Raw genomic sequence first — 21,144 nt, 5'->3', positions numbered from 1 at the left:
TCACCATGCTGTCAAAACTCCCTCACCATGAGCTCTGTGAGTCTTAGATAAAACATTGATCTACTCAATGCCTAAAACAGGCACAAACTCTTCCTCCTCATCCATAAACAACTGTTACATTCTCCAATCCCCCGAGATAAGTTTGGGTTTTATTAAGCATTATATCTCATCCAACTTACTTAATCACAGGTCTCAAAGACCACATTAAATGTTATATGAAAAACATACATTTGGAAAATCTATTTCAAAATTTCCTGTAACGATCCACTCATTTTTCAAAGTTACAAGGAAATTGCAGGTAATAGCCCATTCAAGGCTTGCAGAAGACAACGGGTTCCCACACAGTTAAACTTTGTATGCATCATTTAATTTTAGAAAATATGATTTAGCAAAGAATTGACTATCAAATTTACATACAATTTCCTGAGCTACCATTTTTTATGCTCTAAATTTCAAACCACAGTGCTGATATTTCAGGATAGTATAAACAGGAACCCGAAAAATGGAGATTCTTCAAATGTGCCCAATCCTCTATTTATTCAGCATCCAACAGAATAAATAAATAAATAAATAAATAAATAACAAATAAATAAATTACTGAGATAATTTTCCTGTGGTGCTCTGTGACTGCTTTTTAAGTGACCACAGACAATTTGCATACATACCCAATTGCAGCTGGAGTAAGACGCGTGTGTAACTGAGGCGTGGTTGAAGTTGTTGTTGTTGTCAGAGAGCCATCAGTTCCACTCTTCTCCCAGTCAAAAGGGTCACTTTCAATAACCCCAAATGTTTTCATGCTGTTGTCAAACACAGACATGAGAAGCTAAAAATGAAGGAAAAAGTTAATAAGCTTCATTTTTGTCACTGAGAACAAGTAATTTAGAAATACCTTCCAGTAATAACTTAGCACACCTATTCTTCATGATTTCAACTGACAACAATTTTCTAAGAAAAGGACACAGTAGTTTATGTTTATCCCTTCTCATTTTCCAATATTTCAAAGACAAGATATGCTAACTTGTGTTGTTGGTTGTTTTTTTAAACAAACAAGCAAACAAATAAACCCTGTGTTTCCAGCAGAAAAAAGACAAAAAAGACAGAAACACACACACACAAACATGACTAAGTTGCTGTAGAGTAGCATCCAATGACTCTACAACACAGAAGAATGAAAGAATATATTCGGTAACACCACTAAAAACAAGGAAATAAATCAGGAGTATATGGAACGATACTGATTCATTAATTTATATATTTATGTCATTTAGAACCATGTATAATTTACGTTATCAAATGCTGACATCTGTCCCACAGGAATTTCAGACAGGAAGCTTTACACTCATATTTTATGCTATGAAAAATCATCTAGACCAACTTGTGTCCACGAGAAAGAAAGAAATTTTATCTATATTCCTCTTGCTCTGGAAAAACTTGTTCCATTAATTGGTGGGAAGGCTGTGTCTTTATCACATCATGTCTTCATAACATTTCAAAAATTCATACTTTTTTTTCACTTTTTTTTTTTTCCTAAAAGATAAAACTGGTTTTCATTCTTTCTTCCAATGAATGCTGCTGCAAATTTGTCTCTCTGGCTTTCTTTAAAAACACATATCTTTCAGCAACTTTAAATGATAGGAAGTTTAGATCATTTTTCTTACACAAAATGATCATATCCATTTTATCCTTACTTTCAAGAACCCTCAAAACGCTATCTATCTTAGTTCTAAAACCCTACTGAACTGCACAAAGCCATAATTCTCTCTGTCCCATTCTCCCTTACTCTTCCTTTACACCTTCAGCACTCTCTCTGAAGTAATTTTTGAGATCATTCTTCTTTAAATCTTTCCTATAATTTCTGCTATGACGCAAACACAAATGCTGCTTTTTAGATACTTACATAGACCAGAGTAACATTTTGAGGTTTATTTTTTGTTAAAACACGAGTCAACCCTCAGTGAATAAAAGCACATATTCTACAGTGTGTCCTCTCAGCACCCACCACTTTATCACTGAACTGAGGCTGTCCATTTCAGCAGGCAATACTCTCTTCAAAAAAGAAAAATCACTATATAGTTTTCTAGTGATCTCTGTAGGCAATACTTCAGCATGAAAAAAAAACAGCTTGGTTGCATGTTGTGCTCCAGCTGTATATATTGCAGGTGCTGAGCTCAAGATTTTGGAAAACTGCCTATCACTGAGAAAACAATCTCGTCAACGTAACTGAAGGAGCACTTAATGGAGCCTAGAATAATACCAGCATAGCACCCAATCCTAACAGATTATTGCCTGAAAAACAACTGACAATAATTTTTAGAAACCTTACTGTTCCCAAAAGGGGGAAAAAATGACATCTTTGAATTGTAAAATTTCCATGGTACTAGATGGTCATTAAAATAACGTTGTGGTGGAACAATCCATAATCACTATCAAGACTACACAAAGAAATCAAAGGAAATCGAAGACAAAACAGCATACAAATCTGCTATTTAAAATCTGAGATACAAAATTGTAAAAAATATTTACCTGGTAATCAGGTTTTGTAAAGTAATCTAAATTAGAAACGTGGTCCAGAAAGACGTTGAATTCTTGAGGAAGATGTTTCAACATAAGTCTGTGCTCATACCTCTCTTTAATGGAGCCCACTTGCTCCTAGGAGCAAATAACACAACAAATATTAGCACCTTCATTCTGTGCTACAGCATATTCACATTGCGTCCTAGAGCCATTCAACACAATACTGACCAGAAAGACGGGTACGTATATTGCACTGAACAGTACTGAGGAAGGCAGTTCTTCATCACATAGCAAAATAAGAGATTCTATCATTGCTGTCAGTACATAAGCAAAAATATCAACTTCAAATTGAATATGAAAAGCCATTTACTTTCCTTCTGTGTTTGAATGCTGTCTGATACCAAAGACTATCATTAGACACTCCAACCCTTCTAAAGAGCATGTTTTAAAGATTAAAAGATCTGAAGTCCAGTCACTTTTTGGTGTATATTTGGTCATCACAGTACATTGTGAAAGATTAGGAAATCTTGCTTTGTGTAAGATGAGTACATCAAAATCGAAAAAAGAGAAGCAACCTACACACCACATTGTCATCTATTAATGCATAAACCACAAGTAACCTTGTTTTAGTATAATTTCAAAAGAAGCTGAAAGAAGTAATAATAATAGGCTAATTAGATACTGTTTTCTTATTATACCTCACCTATGATACGTGCCTAAAAGCACTACCGCACATTGACTGATTAACTTTTGTTCACCAGCAAATAAGAAATGTCCATTTCACAAATAATTAAAATAGATAAGAAATGTTCAGTGTCCCATAGCTGAACTCAAAAAACACTCAAGTGAAAACAGACCTACAAAGTAAGCGGTACATATACACTTACTTTTGCCTTTTAAAACGTTTTCATACCAGAAGAACAATATACTTTTCCACTAAAACAGTTCATAAAACTTGATTGCATTTTATACCTTGACATTAGGAATGATAAGTAATAGAAAAAAATAGAAAAAAAGAAAACACCAGAAAATGTAATGTTAAAATTAATGAACCAGTGATTCTTAGCGGAATCTTTATCATAGCATTTGCTTGCAGTTCAGAAGTAAATATTCCTTGCAGTTCAGAAGTAAATATTCCTTGTGCTGTTTGGTTTTACTTCCACGTTTACCTTATCTTTTATTTTTCGCCAAGGCAGTTGCCCAACCACAAACTCCACCAACATGTAAAACAGGGACCAGAGGTCATCATGCCGGCCCATTTCCTGTGGGAAAAAAAATATTATTCTAATGTAGCTTACAAATATCTATAAGACAAAAGTGAAGATAGATGCTTCACTGCTGTGGATACTTACATTACTATATATGAAAATTAATATAATCAACACTGTAAAACAAATTCTTATAATTAAATCAGGCACCTATTTCAAGTATGAAAGACAAATAAATTTCCATAAAAGATACAGAGAAACAAAACAAAAGTTGAAGTGTGTTAAAATAACCTTGCCAATCTCTATACTGGAAGAGCTGTTTGATATTAAGAAGATGTAGCAGAGATGATGTATTTTACAAAACTCAGTAATTACACCTTTTAATTTATTAACTTGCAATGCTACTGAACAAAGGTAACTCTTAAAATCACTCTTATTTCTACAACAAGAACATTTTTACTCTCAACTACTGTAAATTATATTACCCTGTCCCAAAATTTAGATGTATAAATTTCTACAAGACATATAAGAATACAAAACCCAAAATCGATAGCAAATGCATTTTTTGCTTTCTGCTATAAGATACAAATTTCAGACACGATACAGATTCAGATACTCACTCTGTTTCTATGAGCATTGATTGATGCATATCGTACTGTTCCTCGAAAACCAGCGACAGCTCGTGGCTGTCAAAGAATAAAAAAAAAATAAAAAAAAGATTTTGTCAGAAATAAACCCTCTGATTATTTAACTAGGCATCTACAGAGTGGCTATAGAGCCACAACAAATACCATTTTAAGACTTTGTTTTATTTCAATTTATTGTGTTTCTACAGGTTATCAATGGAAATCTACGTAGGCATCAGAAAGCAACATATGTTGTAGTTTCTTAAACCATCTATTTATGTCAGTTTTCATTCTCCAGAAGCATCAGGTCCTGTTTACCTCATCCTTCAAAAAATAAACAAACAAACAAAAAAACTGTATGCCAGAACTATTCCTCTTTTTTCTCCAATAATGAAGTATTTCTTGGTTTTAACTAGTAAAAGTCTGAGGTTTAAAATTCTGACAGGATCTTAAACATAACAATTACTTCCAGTTTGCTCAAATGCACCGATATGACATGGTACAAGCAGACAACCAGATATTTATCAAAATGTACTGGCAACATTTTCACAAATTATTTTCTGAATCAGCAAACCAATCACTTTTTGAAAAATACCAAGAGCAAGTAAAGCCACAGGTATGTCTCTCAGCCACAGCATGGAAAGCTGAGGCTGGACAATAAATGGCAAGGGTTGCACTACTGGCACCAGTTGAAAATATTTCTTTCTTTTCTAGTTTCCAAATACCAGCTTTTCTTCCCTCACACTCTAAGTATTGTATGCATGTAAGTCAATTGCTGTTTTATAAGCATAGAATATATTTTCCCAGCCTTCCCTTCTTCAAGTAAAATGTTACAAAAAGAACTATATGACTAATAATAATAACATATATTTAAAAAAAAATCAAAAAGAAGTGTTATTACTTTGCCTAAGACAGATAACCAATCCATTCTGCCCTCCTTGACCAGTCATTCTATATATACTAGAGAGACCTGCCAGAACTGCTGTTTGCTTTCTTTTGCACTCTTTTCTTCCCAATGAATGATAATTTTTTTTGTCTCCTCTAACACTGGATGCAAGAAACTTAAATTATGTTCGTCACCTCTGACATATACTTAAAGAGGGTATCAGTGATCTGTCTGCCCAACCCAGACCCATAATAATTCTTCAGATATTAAAAAAAATGCACATTATATTGAAATACATTGAAATGCACAATACATTGAAAAATCTGGTTTGATACACACATGAAGATAATCACGATACAAAATAATTACCCTATTAAAAAAAAAAGCCTTCGGTCTTTCCCCACAATATAGGTGTAATGTCTTTTCCACCAAGACAAGCAACACTGACGGCTATCATTTAAGTATGCCAGGAACTGCCATTACTGTCAGTAACCCTATCAATTAAATCCAACAAGATTATGCAGCAAGGTGTTTTAAAAGGATTCAACAGCCCATATTATCAATGTCTTTTACAAAAAAAAAAAAAAGGTACAATGAGAGCTGAATCAGTGTCAGTAAGGTGGAGAGTATTTTCTAGTACATTTTTAATATGAACAGGTTCTCAGACAATGCTCTGTATATAGATTTATCACAGATTTCACACATTCTCATTAAGTTTAAATGCTGCTTGGAACACATTTTGTGTCCAGGCAAGACAATTGAGTTACTATCTTAAATCCTGTGAGTACATCACATTCCACCCTGAACATTACCCAGAAACAAAGCATAACACTGCAGTTGCAGAAACTTCATGGCACAGCTTAATAATAAACAGAATAGCTCAAAATGTTTTGTGGTACTGCCAAGTTTCAGGATAAAATAAAGTCCTTTTAGAAAAAAAAAATCTCCTTCTCAATAGTTCTGAAGATCAGAAGTCATCCAAATGTGAATAATACAGCATCACTGCCAACCCAATCAGAACACAGGTACATTTCCAAAGAGTTTGAAGAACAGCATTTTTTTAGAAGGGCACCAAGAGTATAACTTTAAAACACCTATAAATACAAATGCAGTAAATCCCAAGAGGATAAAATTTCAGAAGATGAAACCACACACATACTGTCTTCAACCTCTGATGTGAATGTTAAAAAGAAAGGACTGTATTCACTATTACCAAGCTAAGTATTTCTATTATTCTAACAATAATGAAAAATATGAATAGTAGGATGGAACTAAAGCCTATATTCTTACAGTGACAACTTTAATTTCTACTTGACAATCGCAAGAAAAAAAAAAACAAACAGTTGCTTGATAAGGAAATAAAAGAGAATAAGGAATGGCATATGAAATCTAAATGACTCCATTCAGTTTACAGAAATTGATACTCTGACCTGTTCCATCACTATCTTGGAGATAAAAGCCCACAGGAAGGATTTCATTGTGTATTAACTCAACTGCTTTTGAATGTTAAAGTCACTGCCATTCTTAGATATGCCTACAAAATTATATGCCCTAGGAAGATAGCGTTCCAATGTTTTCAATTATCTCAGAATCACCTGGCAGGAAAAAAAATGCATGAATACTCTTTCTACATTTTAGTTTATCATGAAATGAATTCTGGTTTCTTTACTTCTTTGAGGATATCTAAATCCTTTTTCAGTCTGAAGAGATATTGCCTTAGAGTGTAGTAGTATAAATCCGATTTAAGAGCATATGTAACTGTGCTACATTTTAAGAAACAATTAAATACCTTTTAGTAACGCAGCTGACTCCTACAGAATAGTGTTATTACAAGGGCATGCAACAACAATAAATTAATTATATTGTGTGACTAACATGAATGATGGTTCTAGTAGCCCAAGTCATGTTTGCCCAATTCAGTACAGAGTTTACAGACTTCTGAGCATTTGCAAAACTTCTGAAACTGTTGCAGAGCTCTTCATGCACCTTACATTTCATGTCGAAAAACACTACAGGCAGTAATAGCAACTCCCTGAATGATTCACTGAGTTTTTCAAATAAACTGTCTCTCTGCTATTACTGATCATGTTAATTTTTTTTTAGACATCTCTTTTTTTCCTATCTGAGCTCATGTGGATCAACTGAAGACAAGTTAGTCTTGCAGAAACATTGTTTATAATCTCATCTTCTAGATCCCTTATCTAAGAAACCTGCTACCACAGCAAATGAGTTTTCTTAGAGCAAAGTACATTTACTTGCTGAGGAAAAAAAAAAAAAAAAAGCGTAGTAAGTCCAATTTGATTGGTCATTGAAGGTGACCTATTTAGTCAACCAACAAAATCTAGGGCATTTTTGGAACATATAGATACAGAAGGCATTTGTAGTAAAGATACGGTGAATTCTACATTTCAATACATTCATGAATTCCCTTGATTAAAATGGATCACATTACGTACTTTCTAGGACAAATGAAACAATTAACTCTTTCTTGTCATTTGTGTGTTGTTTTTTTTTTTACTTGAAATTTAGTGTAGTTTGGTTTTGTTTTGTTTTCTTATCAGTGATAGATAGGAGGAGCAACCATCACATCCAGGTGCTGCCTCAATTGCAGGGATCCATTAACAGTTCTCAGAAGATTCAGTACACCAAGTAACAAATTTTATTCTTCAGTTCTCCCATAATTTAACAGCTTTATTTAGCTTCCATTCATTTCTATTTATTTATGGCAACTATTGTTATCATGTGTGGTTTTTTTTTTTCCTTCAAATAGAGTAAGAAAGCTTTTGAGGCAAGCAAATCTCGAATTGGCATATGGACAACTGGGAAATTAGGGAAGAGTCTTTAGATTCTGGAGTCACACTTTCTGAAGAAAAAGAATCCCTACAAAATTTTACCCCAAATCCCAGGAACTAAATTAGTGGTAATGGGTATATGGATCATATGAGTTAGATCTTTATTAGAATAAGGGATATAATTTCTAAGAAGGGTACAGTTCTTTTGTACTGGTAATGTATTTGACACTAAATATCTCAAAAGCAACAGTGGGATACTTCGCAAATTTTCTATAAAAGCATATCTGTTTGGATCAGTTTATAAATCAGTTTATTATATATCAGTTTATAAAAAAAGGGTTTCTGGTGAACTGCTCAAGCAGTGATCTGGAAGTCAGAGCTCTCTGAGGTTTGATTACTATCACCAAATTCTTCAACTGCGACTTAAAAGAAATTATTTTGAAAATACATGCCTACGAAGCACTTCCACTGACTAAGAATAATTTTGCTACATGTAAAGGTACTTTTTAATGTAACATCAGTTTTCTTTGAAGGTTGCCACACCCTGGAAACATATGACAATATCTTAGATAAACTACATGCAGGAAATTAGGAATTCCTAGAAAAGTGAGTTATTGCCTCTAAGCATAATGGTTTGCAGATTCATGGGAAACACTAACCTTACAAACCTGTCCACAACTGCTGGGTCTATGGAGGGTCTGTGGAAGAAGAAAATCACACTTCTTTATCTCAGTTCAGTAACTTCAGAGAAATGCTCTAGGCTTTTTGCTCTGGGTAATGTTGAAAAGATTACATAGAGCAAAAAGTTAGCTTTTAACTACAATCATAGAAACTAGATAATAAATATGAAAAAATAAAATAATAATGACTTTCATATATTATATCTGACACACCAAGGTTATTCCCACCAGTCAGGCAACGACTGATACTTCTTAAGCATCTTTAGGTTTTTAGATTGAGAAACCAGCTCAAGCAGCAAATATCACCTTCTCAACGCTGCCTCTAAAACTGAATTCTAAAGCTAATAGGGGGATGGGTTGAGAAGCAGCTGCTTTATTTCCCTTTGTTAAAAACAGAATCCTCCTTTCTTCTCCCTTAAAAAAGTCAATCTCCTATTCTTTTTTTCTTTTTTTTTTTCCACCCAATGGGAATATAATTCCAGGATTTACCTTTCTTTACACCAAATGGCTTCAACAATTTGCATTCCCAATCCCCCCTTTTTGTGGCTATAGGATTTGCAACTTCATTTAACGTCTAGTATGCATTAGCACACATTTAAAGTAAATGAAACATTCAGGGATCATCTCAGTAAGGAAAGATCAGTCAGTTGAAATTTGCCTTTACAATATATTGTATATCACAATTAGTTATCACTGTATATACAGCTCTTCAAAGCCACACTTTCAGCTCTTTATAAAAAGCACGTTAAGTCACTAATACCAGAATACTTGCATTGAGAAGTCATTATTGAACCATCTCCTACTGTCAGTAGAATACACTACTTGGACTCAGTTCTACATAAACAGAAGCTGTGATTTCCAAAAACTGGTTGTAGCTGTCTGATCCTACTCTACCCAGTTCCAGCAGAAGCTGGGTAATAAGCTGAGCTAACATCTAACAGTACAATTAAATTATGTTATTGTGGATTCTAACAGACATGGTGACAAATCAAAATTTAGCACCAACTGACTGTGCTATAAAGAGCATCGCTGCCTCCAAGAGAGATATTTGATGCACGAACCAGCTCCTGAGCTGCTCAGTTTTCGAGCTGCTCAGTTTTCAATCTGGAGTGTTTGCTTAGGCAATGTGATGCACTGGCTGAAAACAGCAACGCTTTCAAAGCTGATTCACGATCAGACAAGAAGTTTGGTGGGCTGGAGGTGGTAACAACCTACAGTATGTGTCACAAACCTGAATTTACTCCAGTAAAAAATCCCACAGAACATATCTGCCATGTGCGTGTTTGCTTTGCCTTGTCTGATCTCTCTTCTTCCTCTTATAACAGGAGCTGGAGCAGAGATTATTCTAAGAGAAAGACTAGTTACTTTAGCCAGCTAATGCACTGGCAGAGGATTTCCCCAGACAGCAGAAATATTGTTTTACTTAATCCCCACAAGCAAAAATGTTATGGTCTTTCTGCATTATCAGAAGTCCCGTGTTCTTAGCAGACTGGAGAACTCAGACATTAATTTTCCATTGCTTTGTACTTATACTTAGTATTTACAATGATAATACCACACATTACAAAGTTTCATGAATCCAGTAGTAGACTTATTTCAAGACTGCTAAACTAAGGATGAGAAACTGATATTTATATTAAAAAAAAAGACATTCTTTGTTTTCTTTTTAAACTATTCAAAATATTTTCTCTTAACTCAGCAAAGAAGTTAATCCATAGCTCAGAAAGAATTAGAAACTAGAAATTATGTTTTCATTTTGGTTTGCTTTTCCTTTCACTGTGAAACAAATTTTACTGACCAAATTTTAGAAACCATCTGTCTTTCCACTATAATAGCTTTTAATTTCAAGCAAATATGACAGCTCTCAAAAACTTTCAGTTCCTTCAAGTTTAATGAAAATTGGTAATTAGAGACAGAACTTAAATTAGTATTGTGATACAGACACAGACAGTTAAAATTCAACAGAAATGGCTCACATCCACCTCAACAGACAACAATCAGCTGGTGAATCAGCACACATTTTAGGGGGAACATTAGCACATGCCCAGCCCTGAAACTGCAAGGATGAACTATTGTGATCCTGGTTAGAAAGGTTGGGTGTAGTATGGAACTGAAAATACTAAAATTTGGAGGGCACAAGGGAAGTAGAATACAAAACCATAGGAAGGTAGTAAATGTCACCATTTATGGAATAACTTGGATTTTTTACAAATATAATACCAAATAAAATCTTAGTGGAAAAATTGTAGCCCACTGCCCTGAGCACCTATCCATCCTATAGAAATAAAGGAACTGCTATGTCAGAATAAAGAACAGATATATGATATACAACACATCTGAATTTCTAATTTAAATTGTTTTGATTGCTTGGATATATTATCAGTGTTCCGCACATTACAGGAAAGAAAGAAAAAAAAATATATATACACCAAAAATTGCAGAGCATTGTATTATGAGAATTAAATCTTTTTCATATCTCAACTATTCATCAAACTTTTCCTTTGGGCAGGATATTAAGATTGTGTGTTCTTTTTATTTTTCACCCCCCAAAAAATCCAAACACCAAATCACAAAGAGTCTTCCTCTCATGGAAATACCTATACCTGGTTTTCTTATGGTTCTCATTTTATTTAATTACTGCAAGAATATTCCATAGAGATGTTACAAAATAATATCACACTGCATGAAATTCATATATTCAATCTATTTGTGTCACTCTTTAATTTGATTCACAGTATTCTTTTTTTTTTTTCTTTTCACTTTTTTTTTTTACATTAACTCACTGCCTGCCTTTTTCACATTGTACTATCACACACAACACCAGCTGGCTGGCTAACACTGATTTCCTTCATTTCTTCTTTGTCAGTAATACAATCAGACTTTCAAGGATCATGTTCAGTGGATGCTAGAAATGCATATATATATATATATTTATAATAAAAGATTGTGCCTTAAATAATCTTCCTGTATGTCCTTGAAGGAGGTTATGGCAGACAAACATAATAAATAGTGTTACACTGGTTGGTACAATACAGCTTTATCTGATGCATTACTTCAAAAACTTTTGAAACTTAACAATCGAATAGTTGATTTAATGTCTTCTATACAAAAAGCAATGTCTGCGCAAAACTCTCCAAACTAAATGCCTTGTCTTCCCTGTCAAGTTATCACTAATTCAGACATGAAGCCTCAAATGACTAAGGTCACAATTCTTAAAACTTATGCAGATTCCTCCTTATAGAAAGAAAAAAAAAAAGTCTCTTGGCTTAGTCTCTCCAGCAAATGACTATTAGAAAATAATTCCATGTAGGACATTTTGACATACAAATCTAAATTTTCATCTGTTTCTCCTGAGCTATAAGAAAAAATATATATATATGAATTAGACTCTAGGTCTTTATTGGCTTAGATGGCATGAGGAGTAAAAGAATTAAGGAGTATGTATAGGATATTAAAAAAGAAGCTGTATGTTCACATCTTTCATAGAATAATAGAACGCTTTGCTTTCAGTGGCTCTGGTTTTATGTAATAATTCCTTTGCTACAGAACTGAATTATAAACTGAACTGAGCTATAAAGAAGATATAAAGCTGTAATAATTCATCTTGGACTCTTAGATCTCCATTTTACTGAAACAAAGCCTTTCTTTAAAGTAGTTATTTTTAAGTAGTTCTCAACTATTAAATGATTAGATCAAAATTTAGAAGCAAATCTTGCAAACCTCATCTACTTCCAAAAATCTATATAATGTAGTCTGACTGATGCAGATTTAGTGAAGAAAATCCAAAATTGTACTTTTAATTATTTGTTCTTTTAACATTTTCTTCATTCTACAGTACCAAAATGTTAACTCTATTTTCAGGAGCTTACCGCATTCTATTTGGCAGCTGAAATACATCACAAAAATCTCTATTACTCTTTTATTTTTATTTGTGCCGAACAGATTTTTGCTAATTGCTGTAGAGACATACAATCGATACAACAATATTCCAAGAAATCAAGATTTATACACTATAGATTTTAAATTTTCCTCTATTTTGTTACCTCTTCTTCACTCTATACTTTTCTGCTATATGTTTTTTCCAAAATGGTTTACCCATCCAACTTCCTAAATATATTCTCCACATAAATTACACGGTAAAAATCTTTTTTAAAATATATTTTACAAAGAAAATTAGTTTTATGTTATTGGAGTTTAATAACAGTAGTGGGTTTTGACCCTGTCTCAAAAGGTATAATGTATATTTAAAATCCTAGGAAAGACTATTCAAAGTAAATGTTTATTTTTAAATAAATAATTGTAGCATTGTTTTCTTATGGCTGCTCATCTAAATCTCCAGTCATGGCCTTAATGAGAAGGCAGATGTCTAGTTCTAATTCAAGTATCCTAATACTGCAAAGATAGCAGATAAGAAACTGTAAAACAAACCAGAAGGTTACGACATTCTGATGTTTAATAAAATAAAGCAATTGCTGTCCCAGAACATCGAATTTTCTGGAAGGATTTTGGTTAGATATATAAAAATAGAAGAAGTTAGAAAATATTTCAGTAACAGCTTTAAAGAAAAGAAAACAGCTACCTGAAAAACAGCTCAAATAATTATTCAGTAGCAAGTGAATAAAGTGAAGGTACAAGATTCACATGACTGACTTAGTATGTGCATATTGCCTATATCAATAAACAAGATATCCTTTGAATTTGAGCTACCATTGTTTCCAAATACACTGAAAACACACATCCTTGGTATCCAGGAGACACAGACCGAGGAATTAAATGATGAAATAATTGTACTGTGCTATTCAAACAGCACACCAAGACTCCCTTGCAAAAAGGTCTGCTGACTATCAGAGTTCCGTACAAAGCTATTATGTATTTATAATGTTTTAGAGCCCCAGCTCTGAATCTTCCCAAGAAGTGCTGTAGAGCAGTGAATAGAGGTGGCTGTAAGGAGGCTGATTTCAGACTACATGGGTTAAGATACCTGTCCTATGGCTCGAGCTAAAACTGCAACTTGCCATCTAATTCATTCCATGATGTCAAACTCCTCTATAAGCATGCAACAATGATAAACTGGATGTAATTTAGCTTTGTTGCATTACATCCCACCTCCCTACCATGTCTTCTTCCTCCCTTCATATAGATTAGAACTATTTCTAGAAACTGTTTCAAGAAGCAGCTGACTCAGCACAATGCTATAGAGACACATACAACTTTCAGTCCTGTTAGAGCACAGTGGTCTCCCCAGGTTAGTTAGCCCACTCAAAGCATCACATGAGTACAATCAAACTACTTCCAGTTTTAAAGTTCACTAAGGCATTTATGTGACACCTCTGAGATTATTACCAAATATTTCTTGTTCTTTGTTTAAGCAGCTGCACTCTTCACTTCTGTAGTAGAGAGGGAATGAGGCAGGAAAATAGTATTCATTCCCAGTCACCCTTTTTTCACCCCTCTCACCTCCTGTTTTTGCCTTGCACTTCCTGATACCTCACACACTCCACTCCTCTGTTTCATGAAATCTAATTCACAGACATGAGAAGGAATAAGGGGAAATCTGTCAAGAATAAAAGGAACCCACAGAAGCATTTGTCAGACAGGTTTAAAGAACCGGGTAGGGAGAAACCACTGTAAGCTATGCAACCATTTTCATGCCTGACATTGCTTTGCTGTTTTCATTGCCTTCTTCACATTAATTTCCATCTTTGTTATACAAACAATGGAGAACTACCTAATGAGAGTTCTCTTTTTAGGATCGCCCAGTTATGAACATTTAATTCTGGGAATTTTTCAAGCCAAATTTTAACATGCGCAGTAGATCTTTGCATTGTAACCATTAACGCTGATGAGTCCAGCTCATCGTAGACAGCTTTCATGCAAATGCTGAGGAGGAAAAATAACCTTTTATCACCTCTCTGCTCAAAAAAAAATGTTTCGAGATAATGGCTTATTCAATCAGATGGAAAACTTACGAAGGAACTACTCTGAAGTATATCCATGTATAAAAGCCTCAGAGGACTATTATACAGATAGGATCTTATTAACAAAGTTTGTTTCTTCCATCATTCTTCCCACAAGTTGAATATTTCTATGACAGTAAGGAGGAGTGGGTAATGGTATTATTAGTCAGGTACATGAACAGTAATGAACAGAACCTTTGCTGAGCCTAAGCAAATCAGCTCTGTGGGAGCACTGGAAAACCCCAGAGAGCCACACCTGAAGGGCTACGTAGCTCATGCTCAATTCCACAGGCTGCCTCCATGCTAAGCTCAACAATACACACAGAGCTATTCAAGCTCTTGTGCTTTTCATGAACAAGCTAGGAAAAGAGTAAAATTGGAAGGATAAAATAGGATTATCTTAACGTTCAGATTCCTCCTTGTAACATATCATGTGTAATACCATAGCACCTACAACTGCAGAAACACTTGTCACCTTTGTCACTTGCAGCCTGGATAACAACAGCCTTACCATACATCAGTGCAATTATTAGTGAGATGTGACTCCAGTAACCCCTGCTCACAGCAGAATGGCAGGGAAAACAGGAGGCTAAAATAGAAGAAGTTGCACTAAATGATAAGGAAATAACCAAGAGATTGCTGAAAATTTTATCAGAAGGGAGAAGGCATGCAGATGAAATTTAGAGAAGTCCGTGTATGTTTCAGTGAGACAATAATATGATTTGCTGACAACCTGAAGTTAAAATGAAATGGAGAAAAACTCAAAAGTTTATTGCAAATTAAAGTGACAACACGTGTTAAAGATGGGCAGTAGAGCTGAGGAAGATATGAAGATTTTAAGAGGAAAAATAAATATGAAACATGCGATCTTCGACTGGTCACATTGCTTTATAATGAATGTACTGTTAGAGACTGAGAGACAACACCAGTGGAAAAAGATAGCATCAGGTAAATGCCAGCAACAAAATGCTTATTGATAGGATGAAACAACCACTGAACAGTACATTTAACAAAACAACACAGACCATTACCCTGAAGCATCTGGCTTTCAACAGTTTCAGTCAGGTTTGGGAAGAATGGTCCTTTAGACCAGTTAACATATTTTAGCCATTTATTATATCCTTAATATGGAGTACTATCAACTGAAAAAGCTCCCTGGAACTTTTTTGTATTAGTTAATGTGTTTTCCTTACAATCTACTGCCATTTAGTACTTAAAACATGTCCCAGTCATTCATGAGTTTTGCTTTAATCTATGTAGAGAATGTATCAAGGACTGCTGAAGATATGATCTATTTTCTTGCTCTTTAAATAAGACTGAAATCTGATAAATTTTACAATTCTCATGAGTTGACTGCCTATTCTTTAAATCTAATGGTGTGTGTGTGTGTGCGTGCAGGTGTGTTTCTCAATTTAATCTGAATTTTCACTCTAATACAAATTTCAATAACTATTCTTGAACAACTTCAGGTGTATAGTCTCTTATTTATGCCTGCAGTCAAGTTATTACCCAGGAGTACTGACACAAACTCTAAATCTTCAGTGTCATTGGGGCAAATAAAGAAAACATAACCAGTTTTAGCTGATATTGTCTGTGGACCACTTCCAACACTTTTTTTCATACCATCATAGAATAGATTGGGTTGGAAGGGACCTTACAGATCACCTGGTTCCAACACCCTGCCATAGGCAGGGACACCTCCCACTTGATCTGGTTGCTCAATGCCCCATGCAACCTGGCCGTTAACACTTCCAGGGATAGGGCATGCACAACTCTTTTTTTTTTTTTTTTTTTTTTTTTTAGAAATAACACTGTTTGCAGATCATATTATAACAGCATTACATGAAAAGTATATTGAAAAGCATGTATGAGCAATCTGTCCTTGCTCATACAAATCTGTGGGTCCAAAATATCTTCAGGGAGCAAAAAAGACGTGCAGATATCTTTTTTTCTTACAACAGTATAGCTTTACCATTCCTCCTTTAGTTCTTAAAATTACCCCATTTTCTTGTCCATATAGCATCTGCTCTTTCAGTACTATGAGAAATATGTTATCTCCTAATCACAGAAATAAACAATCCACAACTTTGTTGTCTTCTGCCAAGACAAGGAGATGAGGTAGAATAAGAGGCAAGTACTCTACAGTCCTCCTCAGCAGTCATAATCACCCATTATATTAGAAGAAACACCATGCAATTCAAATGCATAACAATTCCCAAATCTTCATAAAGTAGAAAATAAAACAAAACAAACACCCACAAAATTAGAGGATAACATATACAAGCAATGTATACCTTCTATCTCTGTATTTAACTGAATTACAATAGCCTTTGAAAGCTTTCAAAATGGATTTAATAGATGGCTTTGATGTTTGCCAACACGTTTCTGTAAGCACTCCGTGGAGGGTTTTTTTGTTTGTTTAGTAGGATTTTTTTTGTTTGGTTCTTTTTTTTTCTTCTTTTTTTTTTTTTTTTTCTTTTTTAAGAAATCAGCTTCTTGAAGCAATTTCCAGGACACCATCTGTCATTGTCCAAAAGTGAAATTTGAACATAAACACTCGCTGGAAAATCCTCAGAACCACAGAGTGCTAAAGAAAGGCAATCAGCATTTAACTGGTTTTGTACATAAACACCTGAATAGATTAACATGCTCATAATATGAAGCAAACAGATTTGTAAGTGTTTCCCCAGAGAATAAAAAGATCCAAGCATTTGCATTCACAGCTGCCTTCATTGCCTTTTTCTATGGGTCAGATTGTACAGCTAATTCTGTATCTTCTGCTTTGGCAAGAGTCAGAATTTTGTTTCTGGCTGGTTATACAGCTCTTCACAGTACCAGTAAAGAACATGAGTAACACCTCAGAGAATTTTGGTGGATACTCATTCCCTTTGGACTTTAATACTTTTGTTAATGTTTAGAGTAAGAGTCTTGTGAGTCCTTTAATGCAAAGCCTATCAGAAAAAGAGCTACATTTCCTAGTTGTTAAAAATCACAACTGCCACCTTGGTAAGGTTTAAAATTTCAGATTTCCTGATAAAAATCTAGCAAGTTAGATGTAAAATACTGCAAACCTCTTTAATGTATGCTAAAATAATGTATTTTTAAATATATATATATTTTTTTTTCTAATAAATACCGGAACGTTTATACACTTGATATTAAGGTCATGCTAAATAAGCCTACGAGGATGAGAATTCTGTTTACTGGAGGATAGGAGGAAGGTGAGGAAAGGGAGAAAGCAGTCATAGAGTAACTCTTCCTTTGGCCTAAAAAGCCTATTTATTGAAAATATAAGACCTCCATGGGCAAAACAGAGTCACCTCAGAATATTTTTTAACCTGCTAGTTTGGATGCAGCCAGAGGAAGCCCACATTCCCAACTATGTACTGAACTGGGCAAAAAGGAGTTTTCACCTTTGCTGAGTTCAAATCACCAGACTCAAGGAACTGTCTGTTAATTCAAATAATTCCTTATGTTGCCAGGCAGTAAGATGTATACTGAGAAGAAAAAACACAGATGCTTGAGATGAAAAGGTTTTATCCTAAACACCTCTTTCTCGTGGATATTTTTTCAAATTGTTTTTCCCTAGATTTGTCAACTCTGCTTGCATGCCTGTTACATCCTCTTCTTTGTAAAATTAATGCAGTTTATTTGGAGTTATTTGTAATTTATGGTTTGCATAAATAAAAGAACACAAAAATCAGGTCTGTGATAATACATGATGGTTGAATTTATAGATCTTAAAAGAATTATGAACTCATAAATTCATTTTTAAGTGCTCAATAGGAGAAAGGTTAATCTGTCTAAGAGCAAAGATTAGTTATTTCTTTTTTCTTTTGTTTTGTTTTCTTCATATTAATTTTAATAGTACCTCAAAGAACACTTGCTGTTGCTCAAAGATGTTAAGAAGGCAAATGTCCTTCAGATTTTTTCTCTCAAGGTTTTCTATTTCTGCACCACAGCTGACACCTTCACTTTCCATTATCACCATGTAAATAGAGAAATGTAAACTGAAGTCTGTATGAAGTTCAGTTTATATTCGGAAAGAATCATGTACTCATTGTCACAAGAAAAACCAGATGCTTAAAATTACTACTTATTTTAGCTATCATTAAGAAAACAGGAAACAAAGTGGTGGCAAAAAATACCAGCCCTGACAACACCCTCAAAAGCAATAAACAGTAGACTATGAATTCTCATAAACATACTTAATTTGCATCCTGTTAAATGTATTTGCCTGATGATTAGAAAGAGTCTTCCCACAATTAAATTGTAATTACCCTGCTCTGCAGTAATCAATTCTTATGTATACTATTGATTCAATTTTTGGTTTCCTCTCTTTCTCTAGCAATTTATTCCCCTACACCCCTTTTCACTCCTTCCTTGATAGGCTACGTCATCTCCAGCAGCTCTTGTTCTGCACCGCCCCCCCCCCCATTTTTTTCTCTTCTGATCTTTTCAGTAAACAGACAAGGCTCCTCCCATCCACCCAGCACTGATTTATTAACCTACATTCTAGCATTTCATCCTGCATCTACCCAAAATACCTGCAACCTAGTACTGTTCCCACCATGAAAAATTTTGTTTCAGAAGCCTATACACACATAGATTACTTCCTGAATTTCCATATTCTTCATCCTAATCCCAGCTACACACATATCTCAAAAATATATGTAATCAAAATACAATCCAGGCAAATAAAAATAACATGGGCAAAGAGCCAGGACTCAAGCCACTGAAAACAATTGCATAGTTGTAGAGAAAAATGGTGTATGCGCAACTTTTTTATATACATTTTTAACTGTTTAGAACAGACTATACTAGAGACTTGACTTTACTTTTTAGACACTGCATGTGGGTGTTCCATGTTTATAGCAATTTATTCCTAATTTTAGAAACTAGTGGAACACCTCTGGTTTTAATGCCATGTCATCCTTTGCACTGAAACCTTAGGATAGATGGAATGAATGACCCAAGCAAAATATCTTTGGTAGGTCTCTGGAAAACCTAACTGATAACTAAGAAGGGAAAGAGATACCTTATGTAAAGCATTTGTCCTTCAGATATGTGAAATCAGCACACTATGTGGCAGTAGTTCATATGGAAAACACTGTCTATTGACTTCAAAAGCTTAAGCTTTGTGACTGTTCTGCACTATTCCAGAAAAAGGGGGTTGGATGGATAAAAAAATGTGAGAATAAAGAAGATGTTAAGAACTAAAGGAGTAAATCCTTATATTCCATAATATTCTTGGTGGATAAACAGCACAATAGATCTCCTTCAAGTCGTATTTTTCCCTTCAAAAAATCAGTCATACTGTCACCTGCTGCTGGAAACCAAATGAAGGTCATTTTAGGTAATCTAATCCAAAGATGAAAACCATGGTATTGCAAATCCCACTGGAGAATAAAACAGTGAAATGGACTGAAAATTGCTCATTCCTCAATTCTGTAAACAGTCTACATATGACACCCCAATGTAATGAAAAATACAGCAAGCACTGAAAATGTAGAGCAACTGAAGGGTTGACATGTTAGCCAGTGCAGTGCTGGCCAGTGATTTCTAGAGGGAAATACTGTCAAACTTTCCTGATTTAAACTGCGTTTGTCTATTTTGTCTTACTGCGCAACAAATGTTTCTGATCTGAACAAACAGACTTACGGCCACAAGGAATTCCTTAATGTTGGGTGAAATACAAAGCTGCAAAACGGACTAAAACCTGATACCAGAGTTTCCAAAGCTTATCTTCTTAGCAGAACAAGTGTTCTTTTAGAACACTTGTCATGGAAGTTCAAGGATTCAGGGATGGTCTCTAAAATTTTAATTGGACTGGATTCTTTCTGCATAAGTTTGTTATATTAAAAGTTAGGCTTATCATAGAAATCTAATAATCAACCTTAACTAAGGAACAAGTCCTTAACCAATGGAGTACTATTTTTAACATATTCCAGGTTATTTGTACTATCTGCTAAAGAAATCTAATAAAGAAGAAGGATAGTATAAAGGAGAAGCACATAGGACATTTCATGAAAATATTAACAAATTTTATTAGCAACCATACTGTTGTCCCTGCTAACTATCTATAGAAGAGTCATATCTGACTATTAGGTACAAATAAAACTCGTATCTTTTTTTCTTCTCACTGCCACTCTATTAATATGGATTACACTGTCAGAAAATTCTAAACAGATTAAACTGAAGAATTACTTTCATTACATTGTAGGGCACTGCAATGAAAAACAAAAGGCAAGAGCTGAGTTGTTATAAAAGAAAAAATAGCAGAAATATTAAATTCTCTGTTGTTATCACCTATGTTTTCTGAAAATACTACCATTGGGAATGTGTGGATATGGGTGTGTATATATATATATTGAAATTACAGAATCTTGGGATTTGTTTTCTTTTCAAAATTACAGGTCTGTTAGAAAAACATTATAAGCAGCCACACATACAGAACACAAAAACATTGATAAATAATAAA

General features: G+C 34.3%; 1 protein-coding gene across 10 annotated transcripts in view; it reads right to left on the bottom strand.

Moving 5' to 3' along the window:
• TTBK2 (tau tubulin kinase 2) overlaps positions 1–21,144 on the bottom strand; it is a 92,957-nt gene that overhangs the window by 34,428 nt on the left and 37,385 nt on the right. For 7 of the 10 annotated variants that reach the window (XR_010832078.1, XR_010832079.1, XM_066998703.1 and 4 more), the window contains exons 7-11: positions 8,686–8,724; positions 4,343–4,408; positions 3,684–3,776; positions 2,524–2,649; positions 666–823 (exon numbers count right to left, since the gene is read on the bottom strand). Coding sequence is in view for 8 of the 10 variants with exons in the window: in XM_066998703.1 (XP_066854804.1) it covers positions 666–823; positions 2,524–2,649; positions 3,684–3,776; positions 4,343–4,408; positions 8,686–8,724 (482 nt within the window). In the remaining 2 variants the exon portion in view is untranslated. The remainder of the gene's footprint in view (positions 1–665; positions 824–2,523; positions 2,650–3,683; positions 3,777–4,342; positions 4,409–8,685; positions 8,725–21,144) is intronic. The other 3 variants (XM_066998705.1, XM_066998707.1, XM_048065114.2) reach the window with 1 other exon arrangement.

The sequence above is a fragment of the Anser cygnoides genome, chromosome 5 (assembly GCF_040182565.1).
Source record: "Anser cygnoides isolate HZ-2024a breed goose chromosome 5, Taihu_goose_T2T_genome, whole genome shotgun sequence".
Taxonomy (NCBI): Eukaryota; Metazoa; Chordata; class Aves; order Anseriformes; family Anatidae; genus Anser; species Anser cygnoides.
Note: the sequence above shows the minus strand (reverse complement) of the source record. Positions and strands in the feature narration are given on the sequence as shown.